At 36.5% G+C, this 17,363-nt stretch overlaps 2 protein-coding genes across 2 annotated transcripts; both read left to right on the forward strand.

Annotated features, from left to right (window-relative positions):
* Positions 1–425: 425 nt before the first annotated feature.
* Positions 426–2,666, forward strand: LOC110855017 (alpha-galactosidase). Its single transcript, XM_022103452.2, has 3 exons — positions 426–735; positions 1,039–1,643; positions 1,881–2,666. The coding sequence occupies exons 1-3, from the start codon at positions 691–693 to the stop codon at positions 2,587–2,589; spliced, it is 1,359 nt and encodes a 452-aa protein (XP_021959144.1). The 5' UTR covers positions 426–690; the 3' UTR covers positions 2,590–2,666.
* A 6,210-nt stretch (positions 2,667–8,876) lies between these two features.
* Positions 8,877–13,690, forward strand: LOC110854887 (tyrosine-protein kinase receptor old-1). Its single transcript, XM_035855567.1, has 7 exons — positions 8,877–9,931; positions 10,495–10,630; positions 10,691–10,979; positions 11,052–11,151; positions 12,344–12,466; positions 12,698–12,915; positions 13,215–13,690. The coding sequence occupies exons 1-7, from the start codon at positions 9,701–9,703 to the stop codon at positions 13,357–13,359; spliced, it is 1,242 nt and encodes a 413-aa protein (XP_035711460.1). The 5' UTR covers positions 8,877–9,700; the 3' UTR covers positions 13,360–13,690.
* Positions 13,691–17,363: the final 3,673 nt, after the last annotated feature.

Here is a 17,363-nt window from a genome sequence, read left to right on the forward strand (position 1 = left end):
TGTACACTCTAGGAAAATCTGGTAGCAAATTACCAGGTGACGACTATTTACTTATATTTACAAATGTATGTATGTATGTTCATATTCAATATGTGGCCAGTAGTGGTCATCCAAACTAAATAAACTACCTACCCATATTTAATTAAGCCCATAGGTAGGTTCCCTTCAAAATACTGGGCAAAGAAATGCAAAGAAAAATACCCTTTTTATTCCTACCCATTTGGAAAAGGTTACACTTGAAAACTGAAAAGTTATGAATCTTATTGTTAGAGTAACAATGTCAGTTAACAAATAAACTTATTTTTATCAGATATGCTCCAAATATCTCAAGGTACAAACTATGTGCAATACATACTTACCACATATAAAATTCATCCTCAACAGTCTTAGCACATACATGCATACACTGATAAATACTAAATCTCAAACGAATCGTTCCAATGTGTATCACTTACATATATTCTTATCGTTTAATTAAAATTACTCTCTTATCATAACCTTTTCCACACGGCCTGTTTCTTGCCTTATCTACTTATCTACATATTACTCAGACTTAAAGTAATTCAACCCATTTACTCTCTTTCAATCGCCTCGTTGTAAACTCAACTCAATTTACTGTGAATAATTCTTCATCCAGAATAAACTTTATCCAAATCGGTTTTTATTTTTAAAAAAATTCCAATTTTAATAATGATATTACCAACTTTCATTTTAGTCGTGGTGGGCTTAATTGCGGTAAGTGTGGTGTCAATCACACTCTTAAAAATAATGTTAATCTCTTACAAAAGAATTGCATATTGAATAAACTACACTAAATCCAGAGTAACATTAATATGATACCTAGAGTAAAGTCTGAATGTAGTATAGATTTCTTGATATAGAATTGAGACTGCATTTGCCATTCAAAAAGGGTGACATTCTTTCTAAGAGTGCACTAATTAAAATACAGTACAATCTATAATCTTTACGTGACATGCACAATCCAAATAAAAAACTTGAAAAATTGCAAATGGTAAATTTATTTCTAAATCTTTTCAGCTTTCCCACTCCCAAGAAGCCGTCCGACCTTACATGGGCTGGAGCTCGTGGAGTCTCCAGGCAACCACGATGCCCGGTCATGGCCTTTCTTGGCTAAAGGAAGACAACGTTCTACGCCAAATCGACGTCATGGCCGCCACCCTGAAGGATTTTGGTTATACTTATATAAATATCGATTCTGGATGGAATGCTGACTTCGATTGGAACGCGGGATTCGACCTGAACGGAAGACCGATCCCGAATCCGGCCCGATTTCCTCGAGGGATCGACTTTGTCGCGAATTACGCACACGAAAGGGGGCTTAAGCTAGGAATTTACGCCCCTGTCGGGCTACCAATGGGAGTGTTTGGGTCCGATCAAGACAACAAGGTCAACTTCGACGTTTCCGGACCTTCCGGAAACTGTACCGGGTTTGATCTCGTATATCCAGATTTTAGGGTGACTAATGGGTGGGATTCTTCGTACAAAATGGATTTTGACAATTCTTGCGCGCAAGAGTTTATTGATTCTATTGCCGAGCTGTTTGTCCAGTGGGAAATTGATTTCTTCAAGTTGGACGGAGTTGGGCCGGGAAGTTGGAAAAATGGGTCAAATTATGACAATCGGTAAAAGGCATGATTTGCAATTGATTTTATATCAAGTTGGAACATTAGTTTCGAAATAATCGTTTGTAATTTTTCTCATTGCATCGATTTTATGGTGTAAATTTCCAAAATTAACAATTGATAGTGGCATTTTGAAAACAGCTGTTTTATAAAAAATATTGAGCTCACCCGACGCCTTAATCTTTTGTAAATCCGACACTTAACTAAATAATTATCAGTTTTTTTATCCCATTTTAGTCCCGACGTTGCCGCGTGGCGCTCCGCCTTTGACAAGACGGGCCGCTCTGTCATCCTCGAAATCAGCTGGGAACTCGACATCACCTTCATCGCAGACTGGACCGCCTCCGCTTCCGGCTGGCGCATCGACACGGATGTCGAATGTTACTGTGACACACTAGTCAGATGGACGCAATCCGTCGTCCAGCGTTTCGACGACATCGTTCCCTGGATCGATCACGCCGGTCCTGGCAGATGGAACGATCTGGACACGATCAACGTCGGCAACGGGACGATGGACGGCTTAACGGAGGACGAACGTCGCAGCTACATGACCTTGTGGGCGATATCTAGCGCGCCTCTTTACATTGGTGACGACCTCAGCCTCCTTGACGAATTCGGTTTAACCTTGCTCACAAACCGGGAAGTTATTTCGATCAATCAGGACGGCGTCCCGGCACGACCTGTCAGCCCCGGTGTAGCCCAGCAGGTCTGGTGGTCGCCTAATATTGGCGACGCTGTGCCAAGTTTTATCGTGGGATTGTTCAACCTTGCAGAACAGGAGGAAACTGTGGCGGCAAATTGGGTTGATTTCGGCTTCTCGGGGGCAGCAAACGTTCGAGATGTTTGGGCCGGATTGGAACTGGGAGTGTACACGGGCAGCTATGCCGTTAGAGTGCCCACCCATGGGTGTCGATTGATCAGAGTGACCCCATTGGCGTCATACTAGAAAAATATGTATAACATGTAATAAATTGGAAAATCAAAAATTGGAAAAATAAACAAATTTGCTCGTTTAGAATTCTATGCTACTTTGCGTAATTTATTTTATTGTCTGGCTGCCAACTGTAAGCTTTAATCTGTTTAAAAATTTTATTTTCTAGTATGTTCGTTGGATCATTCTCACTAATTTGTAAGAAATTATGTATTTTCATTTTTACGACTCACTAGACTGAGTCGTACATATGACGACTCACTCAGCGAATAATTTATAATTCGCTACATTCTATCATATTCAAGTATATATTATTAATTGATTTACGTACGTACGATGGAATATTATCATAGTACTTCGGGTGAAGTGTTTAAAATTAATTGTTTTGTTTCTCCACCAAATAAGACGTAATGGCGAAAACATTGATAATTTACACAGAAATAGCTCCACTATTGTCACATCAAATAAATCTATCCATTAAATTAACAACTTAATTAACCTACGAATCAATCAAAACATTTATCAAGTCAATGGGTTAGCTAAATAATGCTGATATTCATTCCAATTTCGTAAACGTCTATTCGAAACTTTTCAAATACAATCAGTCGAAAGTTTTGAATCTTTTTTTACGAAATATGCAACACGAAAACGGCATTTATTTATGTATACCGTTGTATATCGTCGCATTTTTTGCAAACTAAATACATACATATGTAGGTATGTATGTATGAACATACATAGTCTCCTAATAAAAAGTGATAGTGAAGCGTAGTTTTTGAACCGGTCAACATAAAATTAAAAGGTCAATTGCGGTTTGTGCATACATTCAGTGCCTATCATTGGTGTTGACCGCTTTTACTTGACATCACTAGGTCAAAAGATGGAGGAGCTTTACCACACGCGCGCAGCAATATTTTTTCACTTTTTACGCTAGACGAAAAATTCACAATGTTAGATGTAGTGTAGGAATTCAAGGACAACTACCATCTGGTTGCCCAACCTATTAAAGTAACCCTAGGGACAGTGTCTAACTTTGAGATAAAAGTTCCGCTGGTCCAAGGTCAAGGAGGACTACAGTGATGTCCGAAGCTTTGAACGCCAGATTACCACAAAATCTCTGTCTGAGACCGAAGACTTTGGCCATACAAATGACCTTTCAACTTTAGAAATCAGATGAGCACTGAAAAATGACCCTAAGATGGAGGCCTTTTAGAGTTGAAAGCACCAAGTGCTACAGATTGCCCAGACGTAAGCTAAGGTCAAAAAATCGACCTCCCTCTCCCAGCGGTACGGTAAAAAACAAAAACAAAATAACCCGTTTACCGATGAGAGTTTCTTTACGACAAAAATTTGTTTCAACAAACGAAGTAGCATATTTTGTGTCAAATATTCTTAGGGTTAGTTGATTACGAAATGGAGGTCAAATGTCATCTTATCGGTCTACATTCATGGTTTTGGCGGGAATCGGCGGAATTGGGCAAAAGCCGCCCAATTTCCTTGATTAAGGAGAGGAGATAGTTTAAAAAAATATTCGATAAATGTCCTTGTGAAGAAGGAACAATCCCTCAACTAGTCCATATTGGGTGAAAAGCCACTGACCCTTGTGAACGGCCCTACAGTAACAAATACAGCGAAATTCGTGAAAAACTGGATTAAAATCCATATTTCTGACTTCATTTCCACTTTAGGTTTGATCTTGGCATTTTCGAACCGCAGTCAACTTCACTACCAAATATTGATTAAAATTGAGGAAAAGGTCTGTTGTGAGCCCCATATAAGTGTGTGGGTCACAAAAAAATTTCTGACCCGGGAATGATACACTTTGTCAGTAAATTTCTTGCGTATTTTTGACAGAGTTCTCTTCTCTTGTGACTAATTTTTCATGGTCACAGGAGGAATATATTTTCAAGTGTAATACATGTTTTCTACTTGGAATTTAACTGACTTTTCAATGGAATAAAAATAAATTTGGAATTCTTTAAAACAAAAGAGATATGGTCGTCTACTCTACTATCACTTCTTATTAGGAGACTATGTATTTAAACTCAATACACTGATTTTCCCAACACGGCAAAGATACGAAGATTTATTTTGAATACCCCGAATATTTTCCAAGGAGTCACAACAACGTTTAATGTTGGGACAATCATGTGAATTAAATATTTACCAAAATAATTATAACTTTCATCACTACAGCGACTAATCAATAAATAAATTTCGCTAATAGTTTTCGCGAAAATTCTTATCAAACATTAACTTCAAATAATAATTATTTCTGCTCAATTCTTCACCTCATTTCGACACATTTGAGGTTTCGTATGATCTAAACCTCTCAAAAATATTCGTTGCAGATTTTCAACCCAAAATGCCATCACAAAAAGCATTAAAACAACTCGGTTTTTGGATAAAGTTATCTCACAACTTTCTCCGTTTGCCGATTTCCTGGAATAAGACGGATCTTAAAGTCGAGCTTTGCAAAAAGTCGAGCAAAACTCCGAATCTTTCGTTTTGCACGTTGGTTTCTGTCCTCTTCTTCCAGTTGGTTTATCTGCTCGGCCAAATGTACAAAATTATCGGCTCGGACACCACAACGAAGTGTTTTTTGGACCCGAACGGTCAGCAGTCTTGTCATGGCGACTATATCGTGACGAGCTGGATTATCATTTACACGCAGGCATACTTCTGGTCAGGAACTGTAGTAGTAAATATCTGGATGAATTCGAGGGAAGTTGTGGGTCTGGTAAATTCAGTGTATAGCGTGGGAAATCGAATCGAAAATGGTAAAGTGGTGACTGCAATCATTTGTAGAAACGTTTTAGTTTTAGGAGCCGTCCATAAATTAAGTGACGCAAAAATCGCGATTTTCTAGACCCCCCCTCCCCCCTTTAACATGTGTAACATAGGCACGATATCATTAGAGCCTTAGACCTCCCCCTCCCCCCTCTCGCGTTACGTAATTTATGGACTGCCCCTTACTTGTTGAAAAATCGACCTAAATTTGTCATGAATTTTGAAAATTATACAAAACTTTGACCTAATTCGAGGAGAAAATCAAACTTAATGGTCTCTTCTAAAAAAACCCTACTCGAGTTTCATACACTGCTAAAAAAATGTGGCCGGCTGATGAATGTACTCGGGGAAACCGGATACTTTAGAATACTCGGTCGGGTACCGGGTATTAGTTAGTACCCGGTACCCGACCGTTAATTAGTCACCCGGTACCGGGGTCACTCACAATCTTTTTATCGTATTTACTCATGCAAATTGTAGTCATCAATCATCTTATCTCTATAAAAAATAAGGATTTTCATCCAATTTTCTAGCCGTGGAACAAAATCTACCTCCGTCTTCCCGCAATTCAAGACAATTCGACACATCTCACATTCTCCTTCTCGTGTGCAAGGGAGCCTTCCTCGAGGACTGGATGGCCTGCAGTGCCGCTGCAATCATGCATCCCAGCGGACCTCAGTTCTTATCTTCACTCGCGGAAGATAAGATCTGCACCTTTGTGCTGATCTTATTCTCCGTCGTCTGCGTTACTCTGGTCCTCATCAGCATGTTCTTTGAGTTTGCGATCATCTCATTCTACCTCATCTTTGTTATTAAGACGTTGAGGCTTATCGGGTAAGTAGATACATAAGTATGCGAAACTTTGTATTAAATTAAAATTACAAAGAATTGTAAGCGAGATTATGCGGATTGTATTGTGCAGATTTTTTACAGAATTTATAATTTTTTCGTAAATTTGTCCACTTTAACAAATTATGCAGACTTTTTCAACATTTTTTTAAATTTTATATGTTAAGTTTGTGCATTCCAATATTTATCCACTTTATCTCGAAGGAAAACATAAATAATTTCGTACACTCTTAAAAATAATGTTATCCTTTCGAACGGTTAATATACTCTGAATTCGATAAGTCATACTAAATCCAGAGTAACGACAAAGGGTAAAGTTGACCCTGGATTTAGTATTGTTTACATAATAAGTTTGAATTCAGAGTACATTTGCCTTTCAAAAGGACAACATTATTTTTTAGAGTGTACAACTTTCCTTAATATTTCCAGTAAATCCAGTCTCTCCACGAAATCAAAATTTCGGTACTACACACAACTCCAAATTCTAAACAAAATTCAGAACATATCCTTCTTCTATCGCATCCCTCACCTCGTCTGGACTCTGTCGGTGGTCACGATTCTCGGAAACTTTGGAACAATCCGACTCCACGGCGTTCTCGGGACGTTCGACCTCTTCACCATGATTGTCCTTGCCATCCTCGGTTTCGCAATTTTGCTCACCGCTCTCCACTACTTTGGCAGCGTGGCGAATGAGAGTGCAAAATTTGTCGGCGTTATAAAACGTAACCAAAATCCCCCAATTTTTCGGAAGAAGGCTAAAACCATGCAAACATTTGGCATCCATTGCAATCCCATTAGAATTGTGCGGTTTAATGCGATGTATTTATGCACCTTGGGAATAACTAGTATCCTCGTTAGTTTGTTGGTTTTGAGCTAAATCTAAGGCGTTGAGGTTATTACAATTAAGGGCCCCACAAAAATTATGTACCACTATTAACTTTGCTTCTGCATTTTTAGAGATTTTTTAGATCACATCTCGGAGGTGGCACCTCTGCTTTAACATGTTTCAAATAAGAACGATATCATTGTAGCCTTACACGCCCCACCTCTCGCGTTGCATTTATGAACGGCCCCTAACAAGTACACTTTAAATAAAAATGAGTAAAAGTTAGCCATTCTTAAACTTTGATCTCAAATAAATATTTCAACTAATTCCCACCATCGCCTCATGAAACGTTGACTGTAATGACTTTGACCACACAATTTAAAATTTTGACCAATTCGGAGGGTTTCATTTGACATCGTCGCGCATTGTAAGTATGTAAGACTGACTTGGTATTTACGTATCCTAGTCAATATATGCATAATATTTATTCAACCATTGAAATGGGGACGCCCGATTTCGTGTCACGTCACAGCACGTCACAGCTCCCGCACTCGTCGTAGCGTAATCTCTCCTTCACCCCCAAGCTCCTAACCCCCCTCTCGACTACTACTAATTCCCGATGTGAACTACCCCCCACAATTACTTAAAATAGTGCTGGCTGATAAAGATTCACGACACTACAAGTGGAATTATTAGCAACAAGAAAATTTAGGGTTTTATTTGGGAACAGGCCAATTAGTTTTAGTTACAAAAAAATCATGAGTTAAACCGACGTGGACTATGGCTAAAAGTGTTCTTTTTCTTCTGTGGGCTTTTTCTGGTCCTTTTATAGACACGAGTGACGCTTTCGGGTCACTCACACAAGGTTCATTTCACAATCAATAGATTTTACATACTTTTAAGGTTGAAACCCACAAAATTATACAATACTACTTTTTCAATAGAAAATTTGGGTAAATAATTTATCACTTAAGAAAGGTTGGATTTGGTGCATTGCTCCTGCTGAGCCAACTACCTGAACATGCAGCTCGCGCTGCATACATAATGCTCTGCTCAATTCTCATTTCATGCAATTACACAAATTTCAAGGTTGCACAAAAAATAGATAGTTAAAATAAATGAATCACTAAAAATGCATACATAACATCATACAAAATATTCAAATTCCGGCGACAACCATGTTTACTTAAATCTGAACACATACATACCTTCACTTTGTAATAATATGTTGTTTATTCATTGTAGTAAAGATTATATTAGCAGAGATGTAAGTATGTGTACAATAATTACTTCTTTTAGAAAAGTCTAAACGCCCAGCGCTTCACAAAATTGCCCTATCCGAAATTTAATAGTAAAAAAACCTTAACATATTTCGTAGTCTTATAGTAAAAAAATCTCATCCAGCTCTCGTCCAGCTGGAAGAGATCCCAAAATTGCAGCAACGTTTCCACGCTGCACTGCGATACTCATTCTTTGTACGAGGAACGATGTTGACCTCTTCTCCCCCGTGAGGATCGTGATCCTTGATCCGATTTCCTTGATAAGGGACAGACCCTCCTCCTTGTAATAATATGTACATACCTATGTACAAATCTGATAAAACGTATCTTACATATCTGCATTCGCTTGCATGGGGAAGTTGTGTAGAAAAATAATTATCATTCATTAAGATACATAGAGCAAAAAATATTCATGTGTATTTACCATTTGTATTACAAATGAACGTATGTACTTATGTACCTCTTAGCAAGTTGAGCTCTTGGAAAATCGCCAGTATAAAAATGTAACGCAATTTTAACGAACATATAAAGTTACAAAATTCTACAGTGGAGGTATTTATAAATTTTATTTCAAGTAAATAATCGTATCACCTTTATTTTAGATAAGCAAACAAAATTTGTTGTTTCTATTTGACTCATCGCTTAATATATTTCCAGTGGATGTATTCTGCGGTAAATGTTGTGTTCCTTATTTTTTTGTGAAATTTCTATCATATACATATGTGCTGTGACAGGACTGAACCTATTAAGCTAAAACGTAAAACACGAATTATTCGTGAGAAAAAACAGATCCGGATTATAAAACTGTGTAGGTTATATATTCCGCGGCGACAAGATACATATTTGTTAATAAATTTGCAAAATACGAATGATACCGAAAATATTAGTATAGTACGGGAGATGTGTTTGCTGCACAGATTTAACATAATTTTTAACTGAAGCTTAAGTAATTCCTTAATCCAAATGAAGTTATTCTAATTCTCAGTCAGGAATTGTTAAGTAAGTCAGGGGCCTATACATATATTACGTTATCAAAAATTCTCGATTTTACCACCCACCCACCCAACGTACTTTAAAATTAAGAGACGAGGAATTTAAATATGAGAAGATCAAACCACTCACCCATTAAAAATGCTGACGTAACATATGTACGTTCCCACATGGGAATTTGTGTCATTTGGTTATTATTTTAACCCACACCAGTAAATATTTCTCCGTAATCGTATCTTCTTGGGTGTGCATTTCAGCGAAAATGTTGATCTACTCGGCTTAATACGCAGTTGAGCAGTATGGCTAAATACCCAGTGCACATTTACATATTTATCTTCATTTCAGTTTGACGTGCGTTTGGCGAGTTTTGATTTAATTTGCAAATAATAAAATGGGCCAGATTCCCGACGATTTTAGCAATTATAGGGATTTCATTGAAGAAGCTGAAATTGAGGCAAGCGGGTATACAACATGCGGAAATTACGGTTACCATAACCTTACACGCGATGAGATCCAACCAGTTGAAAATACAGATAATTCTGAAGATGAGAATACCACAATACGTTCGGAAAACAGGGCTCCTTCTGTCAAATCATGGTGGAGAATCTTTAAATTTTTGCAGGTAAGGTATTCTCCAAGACTTCTTGTAAGCTGGCGAATATTTATGTGATTATGCTGTACTAGTCTATAAGCCCGGGTTAAAGTTGCGCACTTACGTACGTAATTATTAAATTAATACAGTAAATACATGATTCACTAAATTTTAATTGTTGCTATGGAATTTTTTAAGGTTTCATAGAATATTTGAATATTTGCTTTTAATTACTTTTAAACAGTGTATTATTTACTATACCAACTTACAATTCCATATGCAAATTATTTAAATTATTAAACTTTAGTATCTAGTACGATATAAATCTATGTTTTAAGTTTGTACCAGATGGGAAAGTTTCAAATCAATTACAAAATGTTGTTTTGGTTCTTTCTCCCGTTTTTGGTAAACTTTTTCATGTGAAAAATCCATCCTGAGTACTAGGCTTTAGTTACACCATTTTCACATGAAGTGGACAGATTTCCGAAATATTGTCGCAACTCGGTTCCCACTTTAATTTCAAAAGTCTTATCTATGTTCAACCAATAAAATCCCTAATATATGTATATGTACTGTCAAAATTGTTACAACAGAAGGGATTCCCACGCATCAGATTGACTAGAAGGCAAACAACCAACCGAAATGTTCCCCTAAATTTAACTACACCACCCTGCCAAGACGATTTAGACCTGCCTTATCGGATCATTCCAGTAGAAGATATTTCCTTGGGTAATATTTGAACAAGATTTTTCAAATATTTGCAACAATCACTTAATATTTTTTTTCCAGATCCGGTCTTTGACGCAGGAATGTTTGCAAATATTCGAGCCGGTACTATTATTTCAACTTCGGCCAAGGTTGCTGTAAAAACGGGACATTTACCGTCTTCAAAAAAAGGATTACTTAACGAGCTCTCGATTTTGTCCCGGCTTCAAGAACACTCCAACATTGTAAAATTGCACGGCGTGGTAACAACCGGTTCTGACAGGTTCTTAATTGTTCTTGAAATGTGCGAGTTTCGTAGCCTGAAAAGTTTTGTGATGAATTCCACACTTCATAATGAGAGAGCGGACGTAAGGTATGACGAATTTGTTGTATTGTATTCTTTATAAATGACTCTGTTTTTTTAAGAATTATTTCTTTTTTGTAGGGATCTTGACATAAGGTGGCCTAATTCGTATAAAATTATGAACTTCTTCCGATGGAGTTTAGACATTGCGAATGGGTTGGAATTCCTCCACAGTAAGAATGTAAGTTTGAGATGAAAAGTTTTTTGAAATAAATACAAATTTGAAAAAGTAGGATGGAAAATAAGATAATATTAAATAATTATTAAGTAGCGTCAGCTAATTATTGTGATCGTTTTGTCCGTCCGTCTGTCCGTCTGTCCGTCCGTAAGCAGGATATCTCCAGAACGAGTTAACATAATCGAACCCTGTTTTCGTCATTATTCTTCTAATTTTTAGTTCTCGGTCGAGTTCGAAAATGGGGTCAATAGGACCACCCCCCACAGCGCCAGGGGGTGTGGTCCAAAATTAAATTCACGTTAATTTTCATATGGGGTGTCATTTTAAAGGAAATTTGACCGCGATTTCAATGACGTTAATATTTTTCACCTCATGACCTTGTGGACGAGGTCACAGGTCAAAAAGATACTTAATTGTCATATGGGGTGTCATTTTAAAGGAAATTTTACCTCGATTTTACTGACGTTAATATTTTTGACCTCATGACCTTGTGGACGAGGTCACAGGTCAAAAAGATACTTAATTCTCATATGGGGTGTCATTTTAAAGGAAATTTGACCGTGATTTCAATGACGTTAATATTTTTGACCTCATGACCTTGTGGACGAGGTCACAGGTCAAAAAGATACTTAATTGTCATATGGGGTGTCATTTTAAAGGAAATTTTACCCCGATTTCAAGGACGTTAATATTTTTGACCTCATGACCATGAGGACGAGGTCAGGGGTCAAAAATATATAATTGTTAGATATGATGTCATTTTTAAGGAAATTTCGATCGTTCTGACGCTACTTTTTTATATTCGTTTGTAAGGGTTTATTTATATAATTATACACATTGTTCTGGGATAATGGTCAGGCCAATTTTTGGTAGGTATGGTTACGATAATTCAAGTGTAATCGATGGGTATTAAAATTGTTGATATTTGTTACCGAAATGGTAAACTTTGTCTTCCAAGCTATTCCAACACGGTATTACTTATCAATACCACTTTCCCAGAGTAGATAATGTTTGAATTTCGTTTGGTGTTTTTTTAATACCTGGATTTCTAAGAGTGCATTATTATTATTAGTATTACAAAAAATCGTGCCAACTTTTTAGTTTTGCAAAAGGGCAAAACGAAATTAACACTTTATTCATTAATTTTTGCGATAGTTTGAAGTACTTGCAACTTTAACTTTTTTATGAATTTCAGGTGATCCACGTTGACCACGCGCTTCGTAATGTGCTTCTTGACAAATCAGGAACTGCAAAATTGACAGATTTTGGTATGAGCATGTTGCTCAGGGATGGTGACACTTATCGAAATTTATCATCGGTATGCTTTCGGAAATATTGGGGGTATTCAGTACCGGTTCACATCGTTCGCAAAGTTCACATAAAAATTGTCAATTTGCGTGGCTTGGAAGAAATAGGACATGTTAATTTTCTTATCTGGAAGATTCGCAAAAAAACATTATTTGAAATGTAAATATGCGAACTGGTAATGAATACCCCCATTACATATTGGCGCAATAATATTATTAGAAATTATCGCAATAATTTTTAGGATCAACCACTTCCCGTACGCTGGATGGCTCCTGAGTCCTTGATGCAGTTTATGGTTTCCAAAAATTCTGATATCTGGAGTTATGGGGTCACAATTTGGGAACTTTTCAGCCTCGGCAGAAACCCCAAGTTACTTGACGAGGGCAATCTAGTTGAGGAAATAATTCACATTACAGGCGGTGGTCGGCTGACAAAACCGCTATATGTGACGCAGACCTTGTAAGTTGGGATAACCACGCTCTAAAAAATAATGTTACGTACCCTTTTGAACAGCACTTTGAATTTTAAATTAAGTAAGCTAAATATGTATGCTAAATGCAGAGTAACGTTGACTTGATTAATGGTAAAGTTTACGCTGGATTTAGTATTGAATTTAGAGGGAAGTCAGTTTTCAAAAGGGTACCATAATTTTTAAGGGTTTACTACAATTTGTCGACATATGTAATATACATAATATCCTACATACATATTTTTACATATTTCTGCTTGTATGTACTTGCTATGTACATATAATTTAGATATGACGACCTCCTTATGAAATGCTGGAAACGGGAAGAATTTTTGCGACTCAGCATTTCCGAGATCAAATCAAAACTGTGGGAAATCATGACCCAGGATGTTGAATTGGAGGACTTTAGGTATCTAGTTTTCCAATGGCGATAAAATTGAAAGAACACAGGATCACCAATATAGAAGTTACTTGTTGATTCTGCATATGTACCACCCAACGTGATGTTGGAGTATAAATTTTAGTGATAATAAAGAGTTTTAAAATAATAAACCAAATACTAAACTAAAATATTTTTATATTTGAGTGATAATATTTTTCTGGACCAATTGTAGTTTGATTTAAATTTCAATATCGCTCCCTGCAGAAGATTGCAGCTTGATATCGAAAGCTTGGAACAAGAAAACTTTTAAAATGTCATCCATGATTCTCCTGACAAATAAAGAGTTTAATTTATTAAATCAAGGAGCACAAATCCAACCAATGTTTGATAATCGAACGAACGACTAAAGTTTCGTACATTTGTCGTCATCGGATCATAACACAAAGAATGTCTGTAAATATTTATTTTCTAAATTATTACAGATTTAGAAAAAATTTGGATAAATGAGTTTACACCTATAGTAAACTCATTTATCCATGCTTTATCTTATTAAAACATTTTTGGCAATTATTTTCTTATTCTTATAAATTCTTAGTTAAATTCTTATAATAATTATAAGAATTTATTTTTAAAATATTCAAAGTTTCTATAAGTGTGAACATATATTTATTATATGTAAATATGTATATCAATAATATAATAAGAGTTACATTTAAATACATACAAAGGTTAGTGAAATTACCAAATTTTTTGATGAAGGGGGTCAATCTCTTTATGATACACTTTTCAATTAGAGTTTAGAATTCAAAGTCTTGCAAATAATAAATAACATTTCTTGAGAAAAGCTATCTCAACTCTCGTCACTACTTTCACCAATCCCAGGAGGGCTAGTCGGGCAACTGATTTTTTGAAATCTGCATTTCCGCGTTCCTCGTATCTGTCCAGTACTCGGTTAATTTTGTTCCGATGCATTCCTCCATTTGGAACAAAATTGAGAGTGTTTTTTCGATCCCTGAAACAAAAATTTTGGTACCTTTTGGCAAAACCGTTTTGCGACTTTGTCGGAATTTTTTGCTCTCATTTTAGAACGAATAGAGATAACGGATTTTGGTTTTCGAATTCAGAAAACTGATTAAATTCCGAATGAGACGTAATAGGCTTGAAAAATTTAACATGACTTCTAAAAGAATTAAGCGAGCGGGGAAAACTGCCACTTTCATTAGTATCATACTCTTAAATAATTAGATTGACAGTTTGAACCGATAAGCATCAGAAATATTTGTATGTACAGAGTCCAATATATTTCCAATGTGAACAAATGAGGGTTATTTTAGTATGTTCTTTGAGTAAATATCAGTCTTAAATGTGCTTATCAACTTGTCATAAATTAATTAAACTGTCAACATTACCTCAGTAATTATGTATTTCATTTAATTGGAACCAGTTATGTGAATTATACATCGAGTGGGTTAACATTACTCTTATCTCCAGAACTGCAATTGCATATAACTGCGTAAATTCTTCCATAATAAAATGTCCTTGTACAATATGTACATATATGTATGTATGCATGTATAAGAATGCCGTAATAATATAGAAGTATAATATATACTTGCTGGTAAGAAGATTCAGCAGTCCACTTTTTGAGCAAACCATCGACAATGTTGCTTCGACTACTCGCATTCACCACCAGCCTTTATTTTGCCCTCGGCTTCGTACAAGAGCTGACATTCTACACGGAACCTAGCGCCGGAGGAAATGGGTTTCTTTTCCGAATTAAGGAACCTGATCTTAGGCCTTACTACTCGCCCCTACTGAGAAACGTGAAATCGGTGTGCGGTTGGGGATTGTAAGTGTCATTTAATAATTTTAGCAGCATGCATTTGCTCTTGATTAGGTTTCTAATTTAAGTAAAAAAAAATATGCAACTATTTCTGATTTTCAAGTAGACAGTTTTTATGAAATTTATGAGGCGCGAAATAATTCAAACATTTTTATAGCTGGCATGGATTCGCAGCAATAAATTACACTATGGCGCCCACATTCGAATTTGTAAACACTGAGGAGGCTATAGTATAGCACTTCCTCAAACAATTTCTCTAAGGTTTTTGGGTCCACTAGACACATCGACACCTTCAGTTTCAATTTATAGCGGTTCTACGTTTAGTCTTTCTGGTGGAACAGAAAGAGTTATAACTAGCTTGGATGCGACTAATTTTGGATTTCTTCCTACCTTCATGGTCCTTTCTGGCATGTCCAGCTGGACTGGGTTTTCCAATGCCGATTTTTCTGGAAACTCTACATGCTTTTCAACCTCAAATCATCTTGCAACTTATGATCTATCCAGAGAGGAGGTTAGGTCCTTACTCCAAGGTTGTGATGCCAAATACGAGAGCGCGTACTGCGATGTGGATTAGATGACGTTAATATAATTTGTTAGACGACTCTCAAGCATTATGTAAAACAATGTGAATTACTATCCGCATAAATACGTCTATGTTTTTAAGAAAGGAACATGTTAATGCAAACACGTTTTCAACTGGAATTGTTAATAATTCTTATTACATATGTACATAAGTAGGCTTTCCATTTTTCAAGTAAATCAAATAAATAAACTTTTCTTAGATGAATTTCCAGAACATTGAAGTAATTTACTCTTTTGTTCTCTACTACTTAGAGAAATAAGTGAACAAATATTCCCATAAGAAGCAGCGATATAACTGAACCCATCTCTCTGGTTCCACCGTTTTTGCAGGTATCCGTCTCCCATGGAATTTCTGGTAAATCAGCTACCGTTTCACCCCTCTTGAACGGTGACGTTACTTCTAGCCCATCGTCTAAGAAGTGAACCGTATCGATATCTTCAAACTTAAGCGTTATCGTATTTTGTTGGCCATAAATAGACCACATCATCATCCAGTAGTCAGAATCCCATGTCGTGACAGAAAATGAAGATGGCGACGTTTGGTTCAACCAAGTACGTATGAATTCTCCGTATTCGAAGTACAACTGTGGAACCCCGGCAGAATTATTTTTCAATGATAGTGTCAAGTCGCCTAGAAATATGGGGTAATGCGAATGCATAAGTAAGTTTCAAGCAGACGCAATATATTCTTACAAGGGACACTCACGACCTGTCGTTTGAGTCCAGGGTACTCACCATGTTTTTTAGAATCTACTGGGACCCCTGATGAAGGATTCATTCTTATTTCCGTGTAAAACTCATATTTGGCCCAATGGCGTGGCGCCAAACTTAAAAATTTGCAATTTCGACCAATTTCAAACCCCCATAACTTTTGCAGTTTATGTCGGATTTTCAAGTTTTAAGCTTAAAATGATCAGAAAAGTCGAAATTTTTGAGAAAAAAATAAAAATACAAAATTTCTAATTTTTGAGATAATTTTAGCATTTTTTCGACGAACCCGAAATTTCGAAATTTTGTGAAAAGTTAAAAGTGATAATTTTGGAAAAAATTTCATAGAGTACCAAAGTTGAACTCCTTGTCATGATTTTTGCCAAAAATTTTGAAAATCCGTCCAGGATTTCAAAAGTTATGGCGGTTTTAAAATGAAAAACCATCAAATTTGGCGAATTTGGCGCCACGCCATGGCGAAAAATATGAGTTTTACACGGAAATAAGAATGAATCCTTCATCTGGGGTCCTAGTAGATTCTAAAAAACATAGTGGGTACCCTGGACTCAAACGACAGGTCGTGAGTGTCCCTTGTTAGATTGGTTAACTTTACACGTTCTTACCGTTAAGACCACTTCCGAAAGTTCCGACTGCTTCGGGAATTGAAATGTCGGGAGCAATTAGATCCTTTCTTGGCGTGACGTGGCTAGACGGAGTTTTGTGGCCGTCAAGGTCAAAACTTTGTTTCATTGCTACCTTAGGTGACAATCTGACTCCTCGGTGGAATGTTCCGTTTTCTGTGAACAGATATGCAATTTAGGCAAATTAATGTAATGTTATATACATTCTTAAAAATGTGTACACTCCTAAAATATATAAGATTGTAACTAATAGCTGCATGTTCAATTTTATGTTAATTGAAC

Source organism: Folsomia candida, unplaced genomic scaffold (genome assembly GCF_002217175.1).
Source record: "Folsomia candida strain VU population unplaced genomic scaffold, ASM221717v1 Fcan01_Sc011, whole genome shotgun sequence".
Taxonomy (NCBI): Eukaryota; Metazoa; Arthropoda; class Collembola; order Entomobryomorpha; family Isotomidae; genus Folsomia; species Folsomia candida.

Bases quoted from the DNA above. Each gene is read 5' to 3' on its own strand.
- LOC110855017 (XM_022103452.2), top strand. From the start codon at position 691: ATGATATTACCAACTTTCATTTTAGTCGTGGTGGGCTTAATTGCG. The intron at 736-1,038 runs GTAAGTGTGGTG...AAATCTTTTCAG, and splicing joins TCGTGGTGGGCTTAATTGCG to CTTTCCCACTCCCAAGAAGC. The intron at 1,644-1,880 runs GTAAAAGGCATG...ATCCCATTTTAG, and splicing joins GGGTCAAATTATGACAATCG to TCCCGACGTTGCCGCGTGGC.
- LOC110854887 (XM_035855567.1), top strand. From the start codon at position 9,701: ATGGGCCAGATTCCCGACGATTTTAGCAATTATAGGGATTTCATTGAA. The intron at 9,932-10,494 runs GTAAGGTATTCT...TTGTTACAACAG, and splicing joins GAATCTTTAAATTTTTGCAG to AAGGGATTCCCACGCATCAG. The intron at 10,980-11,051 runs GTATGACGAATT...TCTTTTTTGTAG, and splicing joins AATGAGAGAGCGGACGTAAG to GGATCTTGACATAAGGTGGC.